Genomic DNA, 19815 nt, shown 5'->3' with positions numbered 1-19815 from the left:
AAAATTCATAAAAACCCTCTTATGGTTGATGGTTTATTTAACTAAAATATTAATAAAGACGATATATTTTCCTGATGGTTTATTTGTTAACTTCAAAAAGATGCATTCCCCCGTACTTTTATTTTTTTTTTTGTTTTTATTTTTTCTCTATAAAATTATTTTTCAATTTTTTCACACTTTTTAAATAATTACTCAAAACGATCCAGTCTCTTTAACTAATAACCAATCACTCATATTTAACTTTAATTATTTTTAATATTTACTTTTAATAAATATTAATTATCTTAAACATTTTATATGTATTGAAATTAAAATACTAGTTATTATTAATTATTGATATTATTATTAACTATTAATATTAATTATTACTCCATCAACATTCATATATGTGAAAAATACTTAAATTCACACATACTTAAAAAAATTAGTTAAATTAATATAATTTTATTGATTTTATATAAAAATTAAACTTTATTTCTTAAATTATTTTTAATAATATTTATCGAAAAAAGTAATCACATTAAATTTAATTTAAGACGTATTTTTTTTAATTTTTAAATGATAACATTAAATATTTATGCTTAAGTTTAAAATTTTATACACCTTTTTCTTAAATATGTGTAAGTGTAATAAACAACAAATCTAAGTTTGAATCCATGACTAACCTTGGACTAGATTCTCCTGGATCTTAATTCTTATATCAAACACGCTCCTCTTTTAACTGGTTTTCCGTATGAAGTAAAATAAAACAAACCAAAAAAGATAAAAATGTTAGAAGATATAGCTATTATTATTATTATTATTATATAAATTATAGAAATTATATATTAAATATTGCATCACCTCTTTCAATTCACATCACCCCAGTTGAAATCTGAAACCGATTACAGATTAGAGGCTTCTTCAAACAAGGGGCCCCAAAACCTAAACCCTAATCTGATTTGCTAGCGATTATGGCGTCCGAGAGTGCTTCTCGATCGAGTTCCGCGGCTGATTCCTACGTTGGCAGCTTGATAAGCTTGACCTCCAAGAGTGAGATCAGATACGAAGGCATTCTCTACAACATCAACACCGAAGAGTCCAGTATTGGCCTCAGAAACGGTATTCTTCTGCTACCCACTTGTTTTTTCCCGAGGAATTTCCCTTAATCCTTTCTGGGTTTTGTTAATTTTCTGCTTAATTTGGTTTCCATGGTTTCAGATCTCTGAATTCACTCTCAAAATTTGATCTTTATTATTGCTGAGGTTGTTGTTGTTAATTGCTGAAGGGTGGGCTTTATCACGGGGTTGTGAATTCAGGGCACAGGGAAGGAATTATTATGAACTTGTGGTGGTTTTGGGGGGTTTTCTGTTATAATGTTGTGAAGGGCTTTGAATTATTATTTTTTTATCTCTGAGGCAGCTGGGTTGCGTGTTCTACTGATGTATCTTAAGTGTGTTATGTGCTTTTTAATCTATCTCTATTGGAGCATCTGAATTGTGCTTCTTTCAATATGTGATTTTCACTTGGACAACTACTTAGGTTTGATTCTTGTATTATTTGAGTTTGTTATTTGCTGTTTTCTTTCGTGGATTGTACAGTTATCGCGTTCCAGATTACGCATTATGATCAATAAATTGGAGGAGTACATAAGAATCTCAAAAACTCCCTAAGTGGTTAGCCAGCTAGTGCAACGCCAAAATAAGCAAAATTCAGATGCTCCAGTGGTGATAGATTAATGACAAAGCTTCCAAACACTAAGGCTAGCCTGAATTAAAGAATGAAGATTCATATTTTTCCCTTTATGTTTGGGTTATTAATGCTAGTGAGGGAATAATAATTGGCATACATATTTGTATTCCAGGGCTGTCAATCATGCGCAGTAGAGCCATTGTGGTGGGTCATTTGCTGTAGAACTGTTGTGGCACATCACAGCTTGCTTTTGTTCTTGGAGTGTTGCGAATCCCAACCATTTGTGGCATTAGTAGTGGGTGCAACATTGATTAATGGCTGGAAAATGAAACCCCTGTTTATCCCTCAATCTGGTGTCATTTAAGTTTTATATTGGGGACAGTTTCATGATTTAACTTCCCTTATTCAGGCTGTGCCTCTTCCATGAGTGCTGTGCCTCTTCCATCAGGCTATTTTGTCACCACAGCTCCATCCACTCCCTTCTCCATCTGCAATCTCTTCCTTCTCTCTCTGTGAAGCTGTCTGCATTTTAGTCTCCTTCATTTGCAATTGAATCTTCTAAGAAGGGGGAGGCAATACTTAACCGCTGGGGTCTTAGTATTAAAGTAAACAAAGGGTTAGGGTGGGGCAATTGGCTCAATTACCATAAACATTTGGTATCAGAGGGTGTACTACATAGCATGGCTACTGGGATTGCAAAGCATGCTGGAATGTTACACTCCAATTGCAAGATATAGCTTGATTCCCACATAGGAAGTATAGGGTTTTGATGTGAGGTTTATATGGTCTAGGACTCTCCCATCACAGTAGCTAGATTTTGGTGTGTGGTCTTCCTAGATTTGCATCATTGTTTAATGTTTACTTATTTTAGGCCTTAAATGGTTCCTCTCTTTCATTTTCCTTTCCATTCCCTTCTCTTCTATCTATCCAAACAAGGTTTAACTGTAATGCTAGTTGATGTATTAATTTCCTAGTGCACCATATGGATTTTTTCTTTTTGTTTGAATTCCCATTACATGCATACACACACACACACATATTTCTTGGTTAGAAGTTGCAGCCATTACTAGTGAAAAGAGAAGAATCACATCAAGCAAATTTATGTACTGTTATAAAGGTTTTTCTGTTTGCTTACATTTCGAATGATCAAAACTGTTGATCATTGGTTTTCATATGTGCAAGATTTTCATGCAATGCAAATATGTGGACTATTGCAGCTGTGAATTTTGCCATCTAAATATGTTGTTTACTATCATGGTTTTGGTTGGTGGAGTGATGCTTTTGTTTTTTGTGTTGTAGTGCGATCTTTTGGAACAGAAGGAAGAAAAAAGGATGGTCCACAAATTCCTCCAGGCGACAAGGTTTATGAGTATATACTTTTCCGCGGGTCTGACATCAAGGTATCATGCATGGAATACATAAAAGTTTCTCTCTAAATTGTTAGTGTATTGGTACCTGATTATTATGTTGAGTGTATGTTAGAAACAATGGCATGTCGCTCATGTGACATTTTGTAAAAAAAACCTTTTTGGTATAACTTGGTTCTAGAATCTTTGAATGCATAAACCAGGAGATGAAACATTAGAAGGCTGATTCAGATTTTCTTATCTCTTATGATTTCATGTGATTATCTGATAAAGGCTTTGTTTAAATGTTACTGTGTGGACATGTTGAATGATTGTTGACCATATTATGAATCATATCAGCTGATACATCTGAATTTTTTATGCAGGATTTACAGGTTAAATCTTCTCCACCTGTCCAGCCTACTCCCCAAGTCAACAATGACCCAGCTATTATTCAGGTTGATAATTTTTTTTTGTCTGAATAATGAATTAGTTAAATGAATCACATCCTAATTATATTGAATTGCATTTGCAGTCTCACTATCCTCGCCCAGTCACCACATCTACAACTTTGCCTTCTGCTGTAAGTGGGCCTTTGACTGATCTTGGTTCTCAAACCACCCAGCTTGGACTTCCTGGGTCAAATTTGCAAGGGCCCTTGCCTTTGTATCAACCTGGAGGGAACATAGGATCATGGGGAGCTTCTCCACCTGCTCCAAATGCAAATGGTGGTAGGCTTGCGATGCCAATGTATTGGCAAGGATACTATGCCCCAAATGGGCTTCCTCAGTTACACCAACAATCTTTTCTTCGACCGCCACCTGGTTTATCAATGCCTCCATCCATGCAGCAGCCATTGCAGTATCCCAATTTCAGTCCCTCTTTACCTAATGTATCTTGTAATTTGCCAGAATTACCATCATCTTTGCTACCTGTGAGTTCTAGTACCTCCAGTGTAACATCTGCCTCCTTTCCTTCATCTAATTTGCCTCCTGCACCTTCTGCTTTGCCTCCTGCACCTTCTACTTTATCTCCTGTACCTTCTGCTGCGCTAGCTTCTGAAATTTTGCCAGTATCAGTAACAAACAAGGCACCCAATGTTTCAACTTCAGCAGCCGTGTTAGCTGCTAACTTACCATCACTGACTTCACTGACCGATTCTAGTTCAGATATTAATGCTATAGTGCCACCAATCTCAAGCAAATTGAATGCGATTTCAGGTTCTAGCTTGCCCTATCAAACTGTATCCCAGTTGTCTTCTGCAGTTGTTGGATCATCAAGTACTATCCATACCGAAACATCTGCCCCATCTCTGGTAACCCCAGGTCAATTATTGCAGCCTGGTCCAACTATAGTTTCTTCAGCTCAGCCTTCACAAGCACCTCATAAGGATGTTGAAGTGGTTCAGGTGTCATCAACATCATCTCCTGAGCCATCTTTGCCAGTTTCTGCGGAAACTCAACCACCAATACTGCCATTGCCAGTAACTTCACGGCCCAGCCACAGGGTATCCTTCTCTTGATCTATCAATTTTATGCATGCGGATATCACACACACTAATGGTTTTTTATGTTCTTGTGTTGTATACAATATGGTAGCATGGCGGAGACTAGAGTCTTGTAAATTAACTGGAATAATCTCATCATCCAAAGATATTTAGTGTGTTTGGATGAGTGGTTTTAAACTTGATTTTAGATGATCTTGATTTTGTTTAGAATGAAGTTTGAACTGAAGTTATTTATGTTTGGAAACTTTAATCTAAAAGTTGAAAACTTTTCAACCCAAGTTAAAACTTCCATCTTTTCCTATTTTTGAAAATTTTGATTTTAAAAATATAAGCAAACATGTTTTCTTTCCTAGCAAAATCACATGTGCCCAAGTGGAATGTGCATTTGACATGTTTAAACGTTGTTCCAAATGTGGAAATTATGACAGTGATCTTTCATGGCAAGTCATCTCTACCCACCCTGTAATCAAGGCTTTGATCAAATCAGGAATGTGGGGAAATTGTTCTCTGTAATTTAAATAGTGCACTAACTCTTTTTCCTACTGAGCAACATCTCTGATTTTCCTGTTTCTTTTGCATAGAATTTAAAGTAGTATTTGATCTGGTTTGCCCATGGTTTTAATTGACAACTGCTATACATGAATTATGATAATTGATGAGTCTTTCTTATTTTATTTTCTGTGTACTAATATCAAATAAATTTAGCACTGTGTAATTAATAACTAAGTATGGATATTTTATTACATCAATTTATCCTGTTTACCATCTATTTTTTTGATTGAAAAGGACTTCTGACATTTGGTTGCACTTTTTTAAGGTCAGTGGAGCTCTTAACCAGACTCATCCTGGCTATAGTTACAGAGGACGTGGAAGAGGAAGAGGAACTGGGGTAATGTTCAGTTTACTGTTTCATTTAACATGTATGCCTTTTTTTACAATGGCTTATATCAATTGAAATCGAGAATGCATTGGATGATTTGGAGTCTTAAAGGTTTTGTTGTTTTGGAGGGGGTGTTGGTGGTTTGGATGGAAAAGGGGTTGTCAGTTTTGAGTTTCATACTTCACTTTTCATTTATTATAAATGTTAATATACTCCAAGTTTTTTTTTTTTAATAATTGTTGTTGGACCATTAAGATTAGTTGAATAAATCTACTAGACAATTTATGTCTTTAGTTTTTAATTTTTTTTCTTATATCGATAAGTTATGAAGGTAATATTCAGTTGAGCTCTTGAAAAATTCAATTCATGCTTCACAGGGTTTGCGCCCAGTCACAAAATTCACTGAAGATTTTGATTTCATGGCAATGAATGAGAAGTTCAAAAAGGATGAAGTATGGGGTCATCTTGGTAAAAATAAGTCTAATTCAAAAGACAAAGATGGGGAAGAAAATTCCTTTGATGAAGATTATCAAGATGAAGACAATGACGATGAATCAAACTTTGAGGTCAAGGTAATGTTATCTAGTTAAATGTTTTTCTTTTTTTGATATGCACTTAGTTAAATGTATTTTTGTTTTCAGTCTATGTCTTTGACTCTGCTTTTCATGTTTTTTGCAGCCTATTTATAACAAGGACGACTTCTTTGACTCGCTCTCATCCAACGTGCATGGTAATGCTTCTCAAAATGGAAGGACTAGATACTCTGAACAAATCAAGATTGATACTGAGGTAATTTCTATCTTTCATACTCATCTCATATTTGGGGGACAATGTTCATTTCTTTTTCTGATTTGTGGTGCAGACATTTGGCGATTTTGTGAGGCATCGTGGTGGTCGAGGCGGCCGTGGTGGACGTTCTCGAGGTGGTTATTATGGAAGAGGTGGAGGATATGGCTACTCTGGACGAGGAAGGGGACGTGGTGGCGGTGGCGGTGGCATTCCCGGTCGCAATTTGTAGTTGGCAGCAGTTAATGTTTAGTGATGGACATGGTGGACAACAAGAACCTGGGTAGCCTCCCATTAAAGCACCGTAATTATGTTAGGATTATGCTTCATTGTTGTGTTACCTTTGTTATATGTTTATTTCACAGAATAAGTAGGACATTTTTTTTCCTTTTACCATTATGTTGGCCTTGTTACTCTACCAAAGTCAAGTTGGTTTGATGGAGAAAATGTTTGTGCTCCATTTTATTTATAAGCTTATATCAACAGGCAGGAGTTTAGACTAATTTATTGCAGGTTAATGTTTATGCATGTAAGCAATTAGTCAATCATCCATTTCTTAGGCATTTGTGCTGTGGTGGTAAATGATTGTTATCCCTCCAATTATTTATATGCATATTTTTTTTTAACTATAAGCTTAACACAGTTAGATGTGTTTGAAAATAATCACTTGGAAATCGTGGTGGAGAGTAATGGGTTTTAATATGGACGTCAGAAAAATTCACTTATGATGCTTCTTGTTGTAATACTCTTACGAAAAACTTTTTCTTTGGTAACGAGTAAGCAAGCATACAATAAAACAAGGGCATCACAAATAATTGCTACTATTGTTATTTAACTTTTATGTTTCTTATTGGGTTTCATGCCTTGTATTTATAATCAGTGTTTTAAAACCCGGACCGACCCGGCCGGTCGGACTGGTTGGACCGGGAACCGGTGGTCCAGCCGGTTCGAATTTGAAGTTGGATCGGTTATGCAATCGACCCGTTTCAAACCGGATTGAACCGGTCAATTTTCCGGTTCAACCGGTGAACCGGTGGGTCAAACCGGTTCAACCACTTTTTTTTTTAATTTTTTTTAAATTTTTTTAAGGGACCATAAATCACAAAAATAATAATGAAAATTGAATCTCTTAATGAAAAAGCAAGGAGTCTTATTAAATATAACAATGACTACTTGTTCTAATATATTTGTTTGCAATATATACAACTTAAATAACTTTTATAGTATATTATTAATTTTAAATTTATATTTAATAATGCAATATCTATGTAAATATTACATATATTATTTTGTGATATTAATTGCAAGCATATTATATATGTACATATTATTTATATTTTTAATTTGTATTAATATACCGTTTAACATGTAATTTTTTTATGTATTTTTTTACAAAATAAAAATAAAAATTTTAAATAAGATAGAAAAATTGAAATTTAAAATAAGATATGAATTTATTAAAATTTATAAGTATAAAATATATTTAATATAAATATTTTTTAATAAAAATCGAGCCATGCGGTTCAACTAGTGACCCACCGGTTCAACCTTTGACCCACTGACCCAGTACCTTAACCGGTTCGATGACCGGTCCGGTTTTTAAAACTATGTTTATAATAGCTAGGTCTATTTGGAATGGTGGTAATAAGTTCAGTTTAAAGTTTTCAAATTTAAAATATTAAAATAAAACGTGTTTGGTTCTAATTTTGGTGTAAAATAAGGTACTTATAATTTAATTAAGGTTAAACTACTTTTTTTTACTTCTTGTAGTTTTATTTACTCTACCTTTAAGTTCTTATAATTAAAAATAATTTTTTAGTCTTTATATTTATTTTTTAAAATCTTTAAGATAATTTTTTTTTGTTTTTAAATTTGTAATTTTTTAATCTTTTGAGTCTCTAACATTAATTTTTTATGACATGATTTCTGTTGTGTTGTTGTTAGGGATATTTAACTTTGTGTTATCAACATTGAATTTATTTTGTTGGATTTATCTTAAATTGAGTCTTTTAATGTATTGTATTGTTCCTTTTTTTTTACCTTTACTTGATGTTTATTGTTGAGACATTATTTTTTTATCTTCATAAAATTTAAAATTTCTCTACTATGTCAATACATAAGAGGTGACATTACAAAAAATAATAATTAATGACAAATACTAAAAAAAGTAAGTATAGAAATTAAAAAGATATATTTTAAATTATACGAATCAAAAAGAATTAATTAAGATAAATATAGTGATTAAAGATATTTATTTTAAGTTATAACGACTAAAAAATAAAGTAAAATTATAGAAACTAAAATTAATTCTTATATATTAAACATGAACCTCTCTGTCTTGCACAAAAGTATTTTTATGAGCTTTTCTTCAATAAAAAGGTTTGTAGGAATTTTTATAATCTTTTATCTAATTCAATTTTTATTTATTGTTATTATTTTATTAATTAAATATTAATATTTTAAAATAATTATCAATAAATAAAAAATATTTTTTTACAATAAAAATTATTTATCATAAATACAAAATATAATTTATGTTTAAAAATATTTATGTATACTTATTTTAAATATAATTTATATATTCAAATATAATATTTTTATATAATTTATTATAAATTTTAATTATATTATGTATAATAAACATGAACAAACTAAAATACTAGTCTTTAATTAATTTTAAATTGAAAACACGATCGTCCGATCATCAAACAACTTGGACTAGGTTTATAGGATTTAATAACTTAAAAGTAGCATTGAAATTTAAAATTTATAGTACAAAAAATATAAAATACGATTAAAAAAGTTGAAGTTTGGTTTTGTTAGTTTTTTTTTAAATGAAAATTTAAGTCTAACCAGTAACCATCTTACTGAAGGCCTAAAACGATTACAATTGTTATGGTTTATGTTATCATTGAGAATGTTATATACACTTTTTTACATTTTCTAATTATTATAAAATTTTATCTAAACCCACTCTTTAACATGACTCTTGTGACTTGCATCTAAACCACTCAATTAGTTGTTTATAAGTTACAAGAAAATACAAAGGGAATTTAGGAGATGAAGGGTGTGTTTGAAGCACTATTCAGTCGCATTCAACATCAATTTATTCAATTTATTATAAGAGTAGGATGGACGTTGAGGAAGCACTAAATAGTTTTATTCAATTTATTATAAGAGAAGGATTCACGTTAAACATGCACTAAAAAGTGAATATGGGTAAAACAAACATGCTCAAAGTCATTTCACATGACTAAAAAAATAAGTAATTCTCTCTCTCTCTAGCATGAGGATATCATAGATAATTTCCCTCTCAAAAAACATTAGAAGGAAAAAAAATAAAATAAAATCTATGTGTGGCATCAAAAGGGATGACATAAAAAAAAATATTGTTTCTTTCACAAAAATTAGAAGAAAGACAAAATGACTTTACCTCATTTGATATCATTAAGAAGAAAGAAAGAATAATTAAACTATAAAAAAGGTTAAATATATTTTTTTTCTGAAAAATATTGATTGATACAATTGATATATTGATTGGTATCGATTTGTGTCCCTTAAACTAAAATGTTCAGAGTTTGATCTTGATCTTAGATATGAAATAAATTATGTTGGAAGAAAAATATTTATCTTGTGTACACTTATAGTCTTCAATATAAATTAGTCATTATTTTCGTTGGTGGATACTTTATCATGGTTACCCAATATATATATATATATGTGTGTGTGTATTTTTTGGTCCTTAATTTTTTTTAAATTTCATTTTTAGTCTTTTAATTTTTTTTTATTTTATGAATTGCAGTCCCTAAACTTTTTATTTGTGTTAATATTTTTTATTTCTTTCATCAAGTATTATTGTTAAGTAGTGATGCTAACAACTATCTTAAAGGTTATGTATATGTTATGTCATCAACTAGTATGACATGACAATCATGTACACTTTTTGAAAATTGTTTTAAGTCCTTATTTCTTCACAATTTTTAGTTTAGTTTCTTAACAATTTTTTGACCAATCTCAGTCTCTTATCTTCTCATAAAATTTACTTTTAGTCCAACAATTTTTTTGACAATTTTAACCACTCAATTAATATTCATCATTGCTTTTGAGCTCTCACATCAAGTACAATCATAAAGCAAAGATGTGACGATCACATTAGTAGTTACCCAACTTTTCATTTGATTTATTAGTTTGTCAACACAACAAATAAATGATACAACATTGTTGATATGAGACATTTTCTTATCGGTTCTATGGTGTTATAATCTTCTCACTACAAAAAAAAAATGGGTTTGAAATTTTAAAAGAAAGAAAAAGAAGAGATATGATAAGAAAAACCAATGATTTTCAATATTCAAGTCAACAACTCACTTACCACAATCCAATACACAAAAATCAACAACTTACCATAAGCAAAATCAACAAACCATTAAATTCTGATTAAAACTCAAAGCACCAATACCAAATGACATAATAGTGTGTTTGGATGAAAAATTTTATAAATGTAAGGAATTTTAAATTTTTGGTATTTGAATTACTTTGATTTCAATTTCTATCATTCTTAAAATATTTTGTTTGGATAAGTCAATTCAAATTTCTTAAATTTTAAATTGTTAAGTTAAATATGATAATTTGATTCCACCACAATAAAATTGATTTTAAAAATATATTTATATGTTGAGACTTTTAAATTAAATTTTATAAAAATAAATATTAATCCATTTTTAAGTATTTAATAATTTTAAAAATTAATATTAGATAATATTTAATAATTTTAAAAATATTTTTAAAAATTCAATAATTAAAAGAAAGAAGAGATAAGTTAAAATATATAGGTGAAATAAGAAAAACAAATATAAGGAATTTCAAATTCTTACTTTTTGGGGAGAGATTGAAATTATACTATTTTAAAGAATTTCACAAATGCTTAGATTTCAAATTCTTTGTAAATTCCTCATCCAAACAAAACATTTCACCTCAAAAAATTTGAAATTCTTCAAATAAATTAATTATCTTATATAAATTCTCCTTCCAAACACACCATAAATTTTTAAACATTTTCCGTATTCCAATCTCCAACCCCACTTTTAGAAGAAAAAAAATACTAAGCTCTCTTATAATTTTATTTCTGACAATACACTCTCTAACACAAGCCTCTTAATGTATTATATTGAAAATTACAAAATTAGGAGACAGAAACATTAATTTGAATGTGAGATCCGTCAATTTTATGTGTTCTCCAACAAATTTTAATCAATTAAAAAAGTTTCAAAATAGTGAATTAGAAAATATATTTCTAGAATTTCTCTTTATACTAGTAATTATTTCACTCCAAACAAATTGCTTAATTATTGATTTTAATTTAGCTTTTCGAATAAATTTTTATTACATACACTACTAGATACTTATTTTCTCTAGGAACACGCAAGCATATTCGTACAATTTTTTACACAGCTTAACACCACTTCTTAACTTTTCACATATAACATAGTTTCAAAAGATTGATCCTTCAAGTAGGTTCTGCACGGAGAACAATTTTATTCGAGAAATGATGCAATTATGCAATATTGAAAGTCGCCATACATCACTTTTCCTTGTAATATATATTGGTGAAATGACACACTTATTCATAGCTTTTATCCTCAACACCCTTTATCTCTTAGCATATATATAATTTGAACACTATAATATCAAATTACTTGCATGTAGAAACTAGGACTTTCCTAGGAGGAAGGGAAGGTCTTCTACCATGAAGCAAAGCATAGTTATCAAAGAAGACAACATCCCCTTTCTCCCACTTGAACTGAATGCTCTCTTCTTCAATGATCTGTTCACACCTTTTCACTACATGTTCTGGAATCTCTGTTCCATCTGCCATCATGGCTGAGCTAAGCTCCTTCCCATACATTCCTACCAAGGTGTTGAACCACATTCTTCTTCCTTTCCTTCCTTCAAATACCTTGGTTAAGTTTCTTGGTCCAAGTATTGTCTTCACCCCACCATCTGGAAGCCACTCCATGTCCATTCCTAGAGCTTTTGCCCTACAACAATTTTTTAATAAAAAATGTAAGGTTCAATGAGCCAAGCCACACATGATGGCATAGAGATTTTCACTAGATTCTCTATGTATAAGTTTACTTATATGCCTATCAATAATGCAGCTTGTTGATTTATTTATTATTGCTTCAGTTAGATCCATGCTAACTTGTCTATGACAAGTTAGTGTACTTGTTAGACATCATATACTCACACATTGTGAGGGTGATTTATTTAGTGAAAAATCCTGTGTTTGATTCTCTTTCTGTACGAAATCCTTTAGGACCAACAATAATAATAATACTGTAAACGAAATTAGTCTTTGCTTTAATATACAGGAAATAGCCGTGACAAAAAAATAGTCTGATGTTGCTGCTATTCTCATGTGTTTAAAAGAAGCAAATAAATACCTTCTCTCAGCTTCTTTGCGATCTGAGGTTCCAAATGCATCCTCCCACCCTCTACCTCTCATGGAGGAGTTATCATTCTGAGTACTACGAGCTGTAAATGAATACTTCAACCCCTTCTTCTCCATCTCCTTCACCTCTTCTGGGAACTCCTCCACCATCCTTTCTGTCACTTTGAAACTTGGAACAAAAGGGGTCTCTCCCCCTTCAGGGGGAGGTATCTCACAAAACAGTATCACTTTCTTGGGGTATTCCCGAATCTGTTAAATTAATCACCAATGTTTGAAATGCACATGGAAAGTTAAGTTTCATTGAAAATCCAAATAATTGGCTAGATATTACTAGTGATTTTTTTTTTCATTAAAGTTATAGTTTTGATTGTTTAGGAAATATATGCAAGTAGCTAGATGATGTATGAAGCTGAATTAAAAAGATATATATTGACATATGTTGTTGTAGGATATACTATACCAGTTCAAATTAATATTTATGTTAAATAATCAGTGTGCATGGGTCACATCACATCATCAATTTCTTCCCCCAATTAGTGTGTGCAAACGTTCGAAGTATATGACATAATCAAAATATTTTATTATCATGAATAGAAGGATATACAGAGAATATTGTCAAACATTATCGACTAGTGCAATTAATTATATACATGTTTTTATGTATGCTAACTTTGTTTCAGTTTGGTCAAACTGATTGTTATCAAAAAAGGATCAAACAAACAGATAATCTGATTAACCAACAGAATTCATTCACTGAAAGATTCTCTAAAATGCATAGTGATCTCAAATTCTGTTCTTTTTATCCTTCTTTGTGATCAAACAGGATCTCAGTTTTTTTGAATTGAAATTCCTTAGTGATTAGTTGAAATGAAAGTTACCAACAACACTAGAAACAAAAAGAAAGAAAAACTGTTTGAAAATACTTATTTCAGCGATTCTATGATTCTTGCAATATGATGATACATGAAACTAGTAAACTGCATCTCTTCTAATGTCAAAGATTGTTCTTCACTTATATATACTATTATGATCATATGAGTAGTTGACGTGGAATCTCTAATATATCATGGTGATGCTAATTTGAATGTATAGTTTTGAGTTTTGGCTTACCAAAACCATTTCATGGTGATAGTATATGAACTCTGAGAGGGGTCCTTCGTTGGCAGTCCATACCCTTTTGTAAATATGCGTGCGAGGTGCTGGTCCTACATAACGAATGTCTTCCCATCCACAGGTTTCTACGATCTCATTGAAGTCCTCAGCATTCTTGACATCATAGCCTCTGAGAAGAACAGCACTGTTCTTGATGATCATTTGCTCAAACCACTCTTTGTTGTTCTTCAGAGCCAAGACCAAGGACTCCAAATCACTCTTGTTAGCCACTGGAGGTTGCAGCACCAAGGGCATGGTTTCTCCATCCACCACTTTTTCTCCCTCACATTTTCCCACCTTGAAGTCCTTGCAAGAAAACTCCATCTTTCTAATAACGTTTTTGTTATAGTTTAACTTGTGTGGTTTTACCTTCAATTGGCTTATATATATATATAGTATAGTAGTGGTTGGTGTTGACAATTACTATGCTAAAATGACGAGGCTGGCTTTGCCATTGGTCTATAGAGATTCTTCTTGTCCTTTTCTAGCTGTTCATTTATGTAAAGAATTTGAGATGATCAGTGTTTTAGGATTTGCAAATTATAAAAAAGCATCATTTTCGTTGAAGACATTTTAGGGGGGATTAAAATTATCTTCATTTGTTTTTTGTTTCAATTGTATACTATTGTTCCAAAAGCAGCCTGCAAAACTGCTAATGGCACAAGGAATTTTTAACTAGCTGAATGGTAATGATAAAATTGAGGTAGCGCCAAAAAAGTGATAAGATCAATTATAATCCCAAAACCAAACTCACAGATATCTTAGTAATTATCTCTGGACGTTGCTTAAGAAATTTTGGTTGTGACTGTGAGGAAGCCACGTAATCTTGTAAAATTTGATTCCTAGTTTTTTTTTTTTTTATAAACTTAATCCAGAAACAATATATTCATTAACTATTAGGATTTTGGAAGCTCCAAGGTTAGTGAGATGCATTGTAAAATGAAATTTCTTGTTCTATAGCAACGTGTCTCTTAGCAGGCCTATGCCAAAGCAAACACTTATTTACTTAGGTTATCACGGGTTAGGATGGATTAGTTTGGTAAAATTTTGAATCAAGTAATCCATAAGCCTTTTATTTTTTATAATCAGGTTAGGTCGGACATAAAATGTTGTATCTAGTTAAACCTTTTGATTCAATGATTATAAGGTTTGTTCTGAGATACATGGGATTACTCGATGTTCCCAGATTCCATGTTTTATGAGCAATAAAGAAAATAACAATAATTTTTTAACACTTTTTATTATTGGTTGAAAATTACAAATTTTGATGAGTCTTAAGTTCTAGATTAAAAGTCACTCGTTAAATAAGATGCATGATCTATGATATTTATATTTTCCAATAAATTTTAGCCAATAAAAAGGTGTTAAAAATAGAATGTCTTTAACATTTTTTCATAAAGGAATTATTATGTGATCAACGACTATTATGGTATCAATTAATCTTTACATAATATATAATAAAATGTAAAGTTTGAATATGTTATATAAATATCTATTTTGATCAAAAATTTGCTAGTATCATTAGAGTTATCACATTTGAAATACTAGTTGCTTTGACCTTCGCTGGACTGTACTTTTAACGTATTCTATAATAAGCTTAATCTAAACTCATCATTATTAAAGTCTAAGTTTGAGCCTATATGATCCTATACCATTAAAGTCAAATTCAATCCGGTAATGATCAAAGTAATGACAAAAATTCAAGTTTAAGAGGGTGTATTGTGTTAGGATTTTAAAGTACCTTTTCAGTTAAAAAAAGTCTTGTAAATTTTAAAAGACTTTGCAAGATTTTCATGATTTTTAAGATTTTGTAAGATTTTACTCTACAAGACTTTTAAAAAGGTGTATTGGTTTAGGATTTTGTAGGATTTTAAAAGATTTTTTTTAGTAAAAAAGTCTGTTGGTATTCGATTAGGATTTTATGTCACTTAAAAATAATATAGTAATATTCAATATGGATTTTCAAGATTTTTTAAAGAGTTCATTAAAATGCATTGATATTCATTTGAGATTTTTTACAACTTAAAAACAATCCATTAGTATTAAAAAATATATAGGGATTTCAAATGATTGTTGTATTAGAGGAATTTTGAAGGACTTTTTTTAGTAGTATCTATAAATATCAAATTCATAAAAAAATCTCATCCAAACCCATCAGATTTTGGAGGATTGTTTGAAGTGACTTATCAAGTGCTCAGGGCCGTATTTAGGAATTTTGGGGACTTGGGCAAAAATTAAGACAAGGGCCTATGTTAATATAGCCTAATAATTTTTATGTTATTTTTCTAGGCTTTTAAGCTGCAAAATTATTTATTAAAATTTTATAATCAAGTAATTCAAACATCTCACTCTCAATAGATAGTATAGTTAACCCATTCAATCTATCTTGTAGCATAATTGATCTTAAATATGATTTAATCAATTTTAATTTTGAAACACTTTTTGCAGTAATCGCAACAGTTATAGGTAATGTTAATAATATTCTATAAGTAATGTATGTATTTGGAAAAGACTATGATCTTTTTATATGGTTCAATATTTTTAATGGTGTGTTAATTTCATTTGTTAGAATTTCTTTCAATAACTTTAATTCTGAAAACAAATCAAGACCATCAATATCAGAATATATGGTCCTCAAAACTCAAAATCTTTTCAAGATTGATACAATATTTTTTCAATTCATCTTCCCCTAAAGTTTTAAATTTATTTGAATTAAATAAAAAAACCAAACATGTTTTCATATTCTAAAAAATGTTTAAATTGATTCTCAATAGAAGAAATAGATTGATGTAATATATACAAAAAATAATCAATGTGAAAAGAATCTTCAACAGAATGAGCTATCTCATCACTATCAATGTCATCAAAATATTTTTTCCTATGAATCTTACATTTTTCATTGAATTTAGGCTCTATATCCATTTCAATAGTCATTTCTTTGGTGGATTCTAATGCAAATGCAAAACCATTTTCCCTATAATTTTTTAAATAAGTTATAAGACATCTTAAGTGATCTATAACAATATCTATATGCATATCTTTAGATTGCATAATCTTACTTACAAAATTAATCGCAAAAAGTATATCATGTCAAATATTTATTCCTAATAAAAATTCAAAATTCTCCATCTCATAAGCCGCTAAACACCTGGCTTCACTCCTTATCTTATGATCTTTACTAGTTTTTGATAATTGAACAAGTGCATCCCTTATTTTTGGTGCTTGAAACTTTATGACTTTAATGCTTTCAAGTAATTTTAATAATAAAAAAATAAGAGATATAAAAAATGTAAGATAGTGTCTTATAAAATATTGGGCCTTATCTCAAATATTATTAATTTTTTAAAAATTAATTTATATCAATAATACTACTATTAAAAGAATTTTGAGGCCTTATAAGTTTGGGGGCTCTAGGCATTAGCCTTAATTGTCTTATTGAATGTCTGGCCCTACAAGTGCTTCAAGAATTTTCAAGTGAGTTTTTCATTTTTTTTTCTATGCTCATGTCTTCTCCATTTTTTTTTCTCTTGCTAATAATACTACAATAATGCTCATATATAATATTGTACTACTATCTCCATTATGAACATAGAAAAATGGAGACAGTAGTACATTATTATATATGAGCATTAGTACAGTATTATTAGTAAGAGAAAAAAAATGTAGAAGACATGAACATAGAAAAAAAAGATGAAAAAATCACTTAGAAATTCTTGAAACAAGTCATTTCAAGCAATCCTCCAAAATCTGATGAGTTTGGATGTGATTGTTTTATGAATTTGGTATTTATAGATACCACTAAAAAGTCCTTCAAAATTCCTTTAATACAACAATCCTTTGAAATCCTTGTATTTTTGAATACCAATCCATTGTTTTTAAGTTGTAAAAAGTCTCAAATGAATACCAATGCATTTTAATGGACTCTTTAAAAAATCTTGAAAATCTAAATTAAATATCACTGATTATTTTTAAGTAACATAAAATCCTGATCGAATATTAACGAATTTTTTTTATTCAAAAAAATCTTTTAAATCTTATGAAATCCTAAACCAATACACCTTCTTAAGCTTATTAAAATCGAATATTGAACCAATACTTAAAATGAACAAAAGTGAATTGCAACAAAGTTTGTTAGCCAAACACAAAGTCACACCAGACAAGTTGAAGAAAGATGAACAACAAACACTCATTTTGGCAAGAACAATATCGTTTGTGATTATAGTGGTCTATAGATAAATGTGGTCCTGAACTACGAGATGTTCCAAAAAAAAGTGTCACAAATATTATAGCGTTTGTTGTTGATCGGCAGACTGCAAAATCAAACCATATATTATAATGAAAAACAATATATCTATATTTGACTTCTATAATATATGCAATGCGACAGTATAATTAGTTTGAATGTTTCATTAGTCACCATTTCCATCACTCATATGATGTCATAACTTCACATTCACGTACACTTGTCATGCTAAATAGAGAGTTTGACCAGCAATTAAGTTTCATTTTATTTTCAACTTCCGACTCAATATATATGTGTGTGCTATCTTCTGCTTGGAGTGTGCTCTCTGTATGTATATGCAAGAGTCTAAACTAAGCTCAGAAACTTAAAGCCAGAAACACGAGACAACTGAATAATCCAACTTAATTACTATAGGTGCATATTTTAAATTCAGGAAGAAAAAAAAAAGACCAGATAAGAAGGTAATAATTACAGTGACAAACACTGCAAAAATCGTTTAATCAAGAAAAGAAAAACTTTATATAAAAAGCAACTTTAAGGCTCGGATAAGACAATTTTCAGCTACCTTGAAGCCTCATAAAAATTAGTTCATTAATTAAGATTGTTGCTTAACTTTGTGAACAATGTTTTTGTTTTGTATAGTATTATAACTAATTATAATTATAAATTTATAATCATCATTGTAATGTTGCATATAACATGTCATCCACACCTTTATATCATTGCTAGGTTTCTAAAACCTACATGTGGCACTTTTAAGCCTTTTTCTAACCTTAAGCTTCTATTTTGATGTTAGTGATGATTGCCAACAATGCACCTGTGATGCATTTTCCTTTTTATTTCAGTGGGAAGAGACTTACACAGTAAATTGGCATTATGCATTCTACCTAGTTTCTTGGTCAGTACTTTTGCCATTTTTCTCTCAAGTTCTTTGTCTTTTAACTTAATCACTAGATAAAATTTCATTACGATTTTATATCCCATAAATTACACTAATACTCTTAAAATTTTGTGAAATTACTTATAATTTTCATGTTTTTCTAACATTTATAGATTAAGGAGAATTAATGTAAGAGTAAAAAAAATGGTGCTCATTTATATTCTCGAAATTTTAGAAATGAATATATAATTTTATATATATATATTTGACCCATACAGTAAAAAAGTTAAAAAAAATTTCACTGTATATGCATCCATCTTAAGACCAAAAATAATCTTTTACCTCTTTTTTTTCTTTATTATTTTTTTGTGTGAAAACATTCACTGTTATTCAATTTTGAAGAAAAAAATCCCAACTCGTTCTCACTGTTGTGGTGTAGATAGAGCTAGAGAGATACAATATATAATGTGATGTGTGATGTAAAAAAAAGAAAGCATAGGTTGGAATTAGTTTAGAAGTTAGAATTGAGTAATAAATTAAGTATTATGTGTCACTTAAATAAATAAGAAAAACTAATTTTCACACATAAGAATTAAAGGAAAGTTATATTTCATTTAATGAAGCTTTATAAGAGATGAGTGTATAATTTTTCCTAAAAATTAAAATAATATTTTAAAATGTAAAAATTAAAAATAAATTAAAAGTAGTAATAAAAACAATCTACTAGAGGTTTGATACTATAAATGAATTAAATATTATTTTATGTACATAAATTTAAGTAAACTTATTTTTAATAACTCAAATTTATTTATTTATTTTTTTTTTAAAAATTACATGGACTTAAAAATTAAATATCGATGCATCCATTTTTAATGGCCTTGGACGTTTTGGGCTAGGAA

At 30.0% G+C, this 19815-nt stretch overlaps 2 protein-coding genes across 2 annotated transcripts; one reads left to right on the top strand and one right to left on the bottom strand.

Annotated features, from left to right (window-relative positions):
• The first annotated feature begins 839 nt into the window (after positions 1-839).
• Positions 840-6753, top strand: DCP5 (decapping 5). Its single transcript, XM_020378108.3, has 8 exons — positions 840-1101; positions 2971-3071; positions 3404-3475; positions 3553-4524; positions 5342-5413; positions 5782-5976; positions 6083-6193; positions 6267-6753. Exons 1-8 carry the CDS (start codon positions 954-956, stop codon positions 6420-6422), a joined length of 1827 nt encoding a protein of 608 aa, XP_020233697.2. The 5' UTR covers positions 840-953; the 3' UTR covers positions 6423-6753.
• Positions 6754-11688: 4935 nt separating this feature from the next.
• On the bottom strand, positions 11689-14137 carry LOC109813858 (clavaminate synthase-like protein At3g21360). The gene is made up of 3 exons (XM_020378123.3): positions 13752-14137; positions 12634-12890; positions 11689-12228 (listed from the first exon to the last, which is right to left on the bottom strand). Exons 1-3 carry the CDS (start codon positions 14115-14117, stop codon positions 11883-11885), a joined length of 969 nt encoding a protein of 322 aa, XP_020233712.1. The 5' UTR covers positions 14118-14137; the 3' UTR covers positions 11689-11882.
• Positions 14138-19815: the final 5678 nt, after the last annotated feature.

Source organism: Cajanus cajan, chromosome 11, assembly GCF_000230855.2.
Source record: "Cajanus cajan strain Asha chromosome 11, NIPB_CcT2T_4, whole genome shotgun sequence".
In the NCBI taxonomy this organism is placed as follows: Eukaryota; Viridiplantae; Streptophyta; class Magnoliopsida; order Fabales; family Fabaceae; genus Cajanus; species Cajanus cajan.
The sequence above is the reverse complement of the archived record's forward strand: the minus strand, read 5'-3'. Positions and strand labels throughout refer to the sequence as shown.

What these genes read in the sequence shown, in the direction of transcription:
- DCP5 (XM_020378108.3), top strand. Translation starts at nt 954, where the DNA reads ATGGCGTCCGAGAGTGCTTCTCGATCGAGTTCCGCGGCTGATTCCTAC. An exon ending in CAGTATTGGCCTCAGAAACG is followed by an intron (nt 1,102 to 2,970) that starts GTATTCTTCTGC and finishes TTTGTGTTGTAG; the next exon opens with TGCGATCTTTTGGAACAGAA. An exon ending in CTTCACGGCCCAGCCACAGG is followed by an intron (nt 4,525 to 5,341) that starts GTATCCTTCTCT and finishes CACTTTTTTAAG; the next exon opens with GTCAGTGGAGCTCTTAACCA.
- LOC109813858 (XM_020378123.3), bottom strand. Translation starts at nt 14,117, where the DNA reads ATGGAGTTTTCTTGCAAGGACTTCAAGGTGGGAAAATGTGAGGGAGAA. An exon ending in ATCACCATGAAATGGTTTTG is followed by an intron (nt 12,891 to 13,751) that starts GTAAGCCAAAAC and finishes TTAATTTAACAG; the next exon opens with ATTCGGGAATACCCCAAGAA. An exon ending in CGCAAAGAAGCTGAGAGAAG is followed by an intron (nt 12,229 to 12,633) that starts GTATTTATTTGC and finishes AAATTGTTGTAG; the next exon opens with GGCAAAAGCTCTAGGAATGG.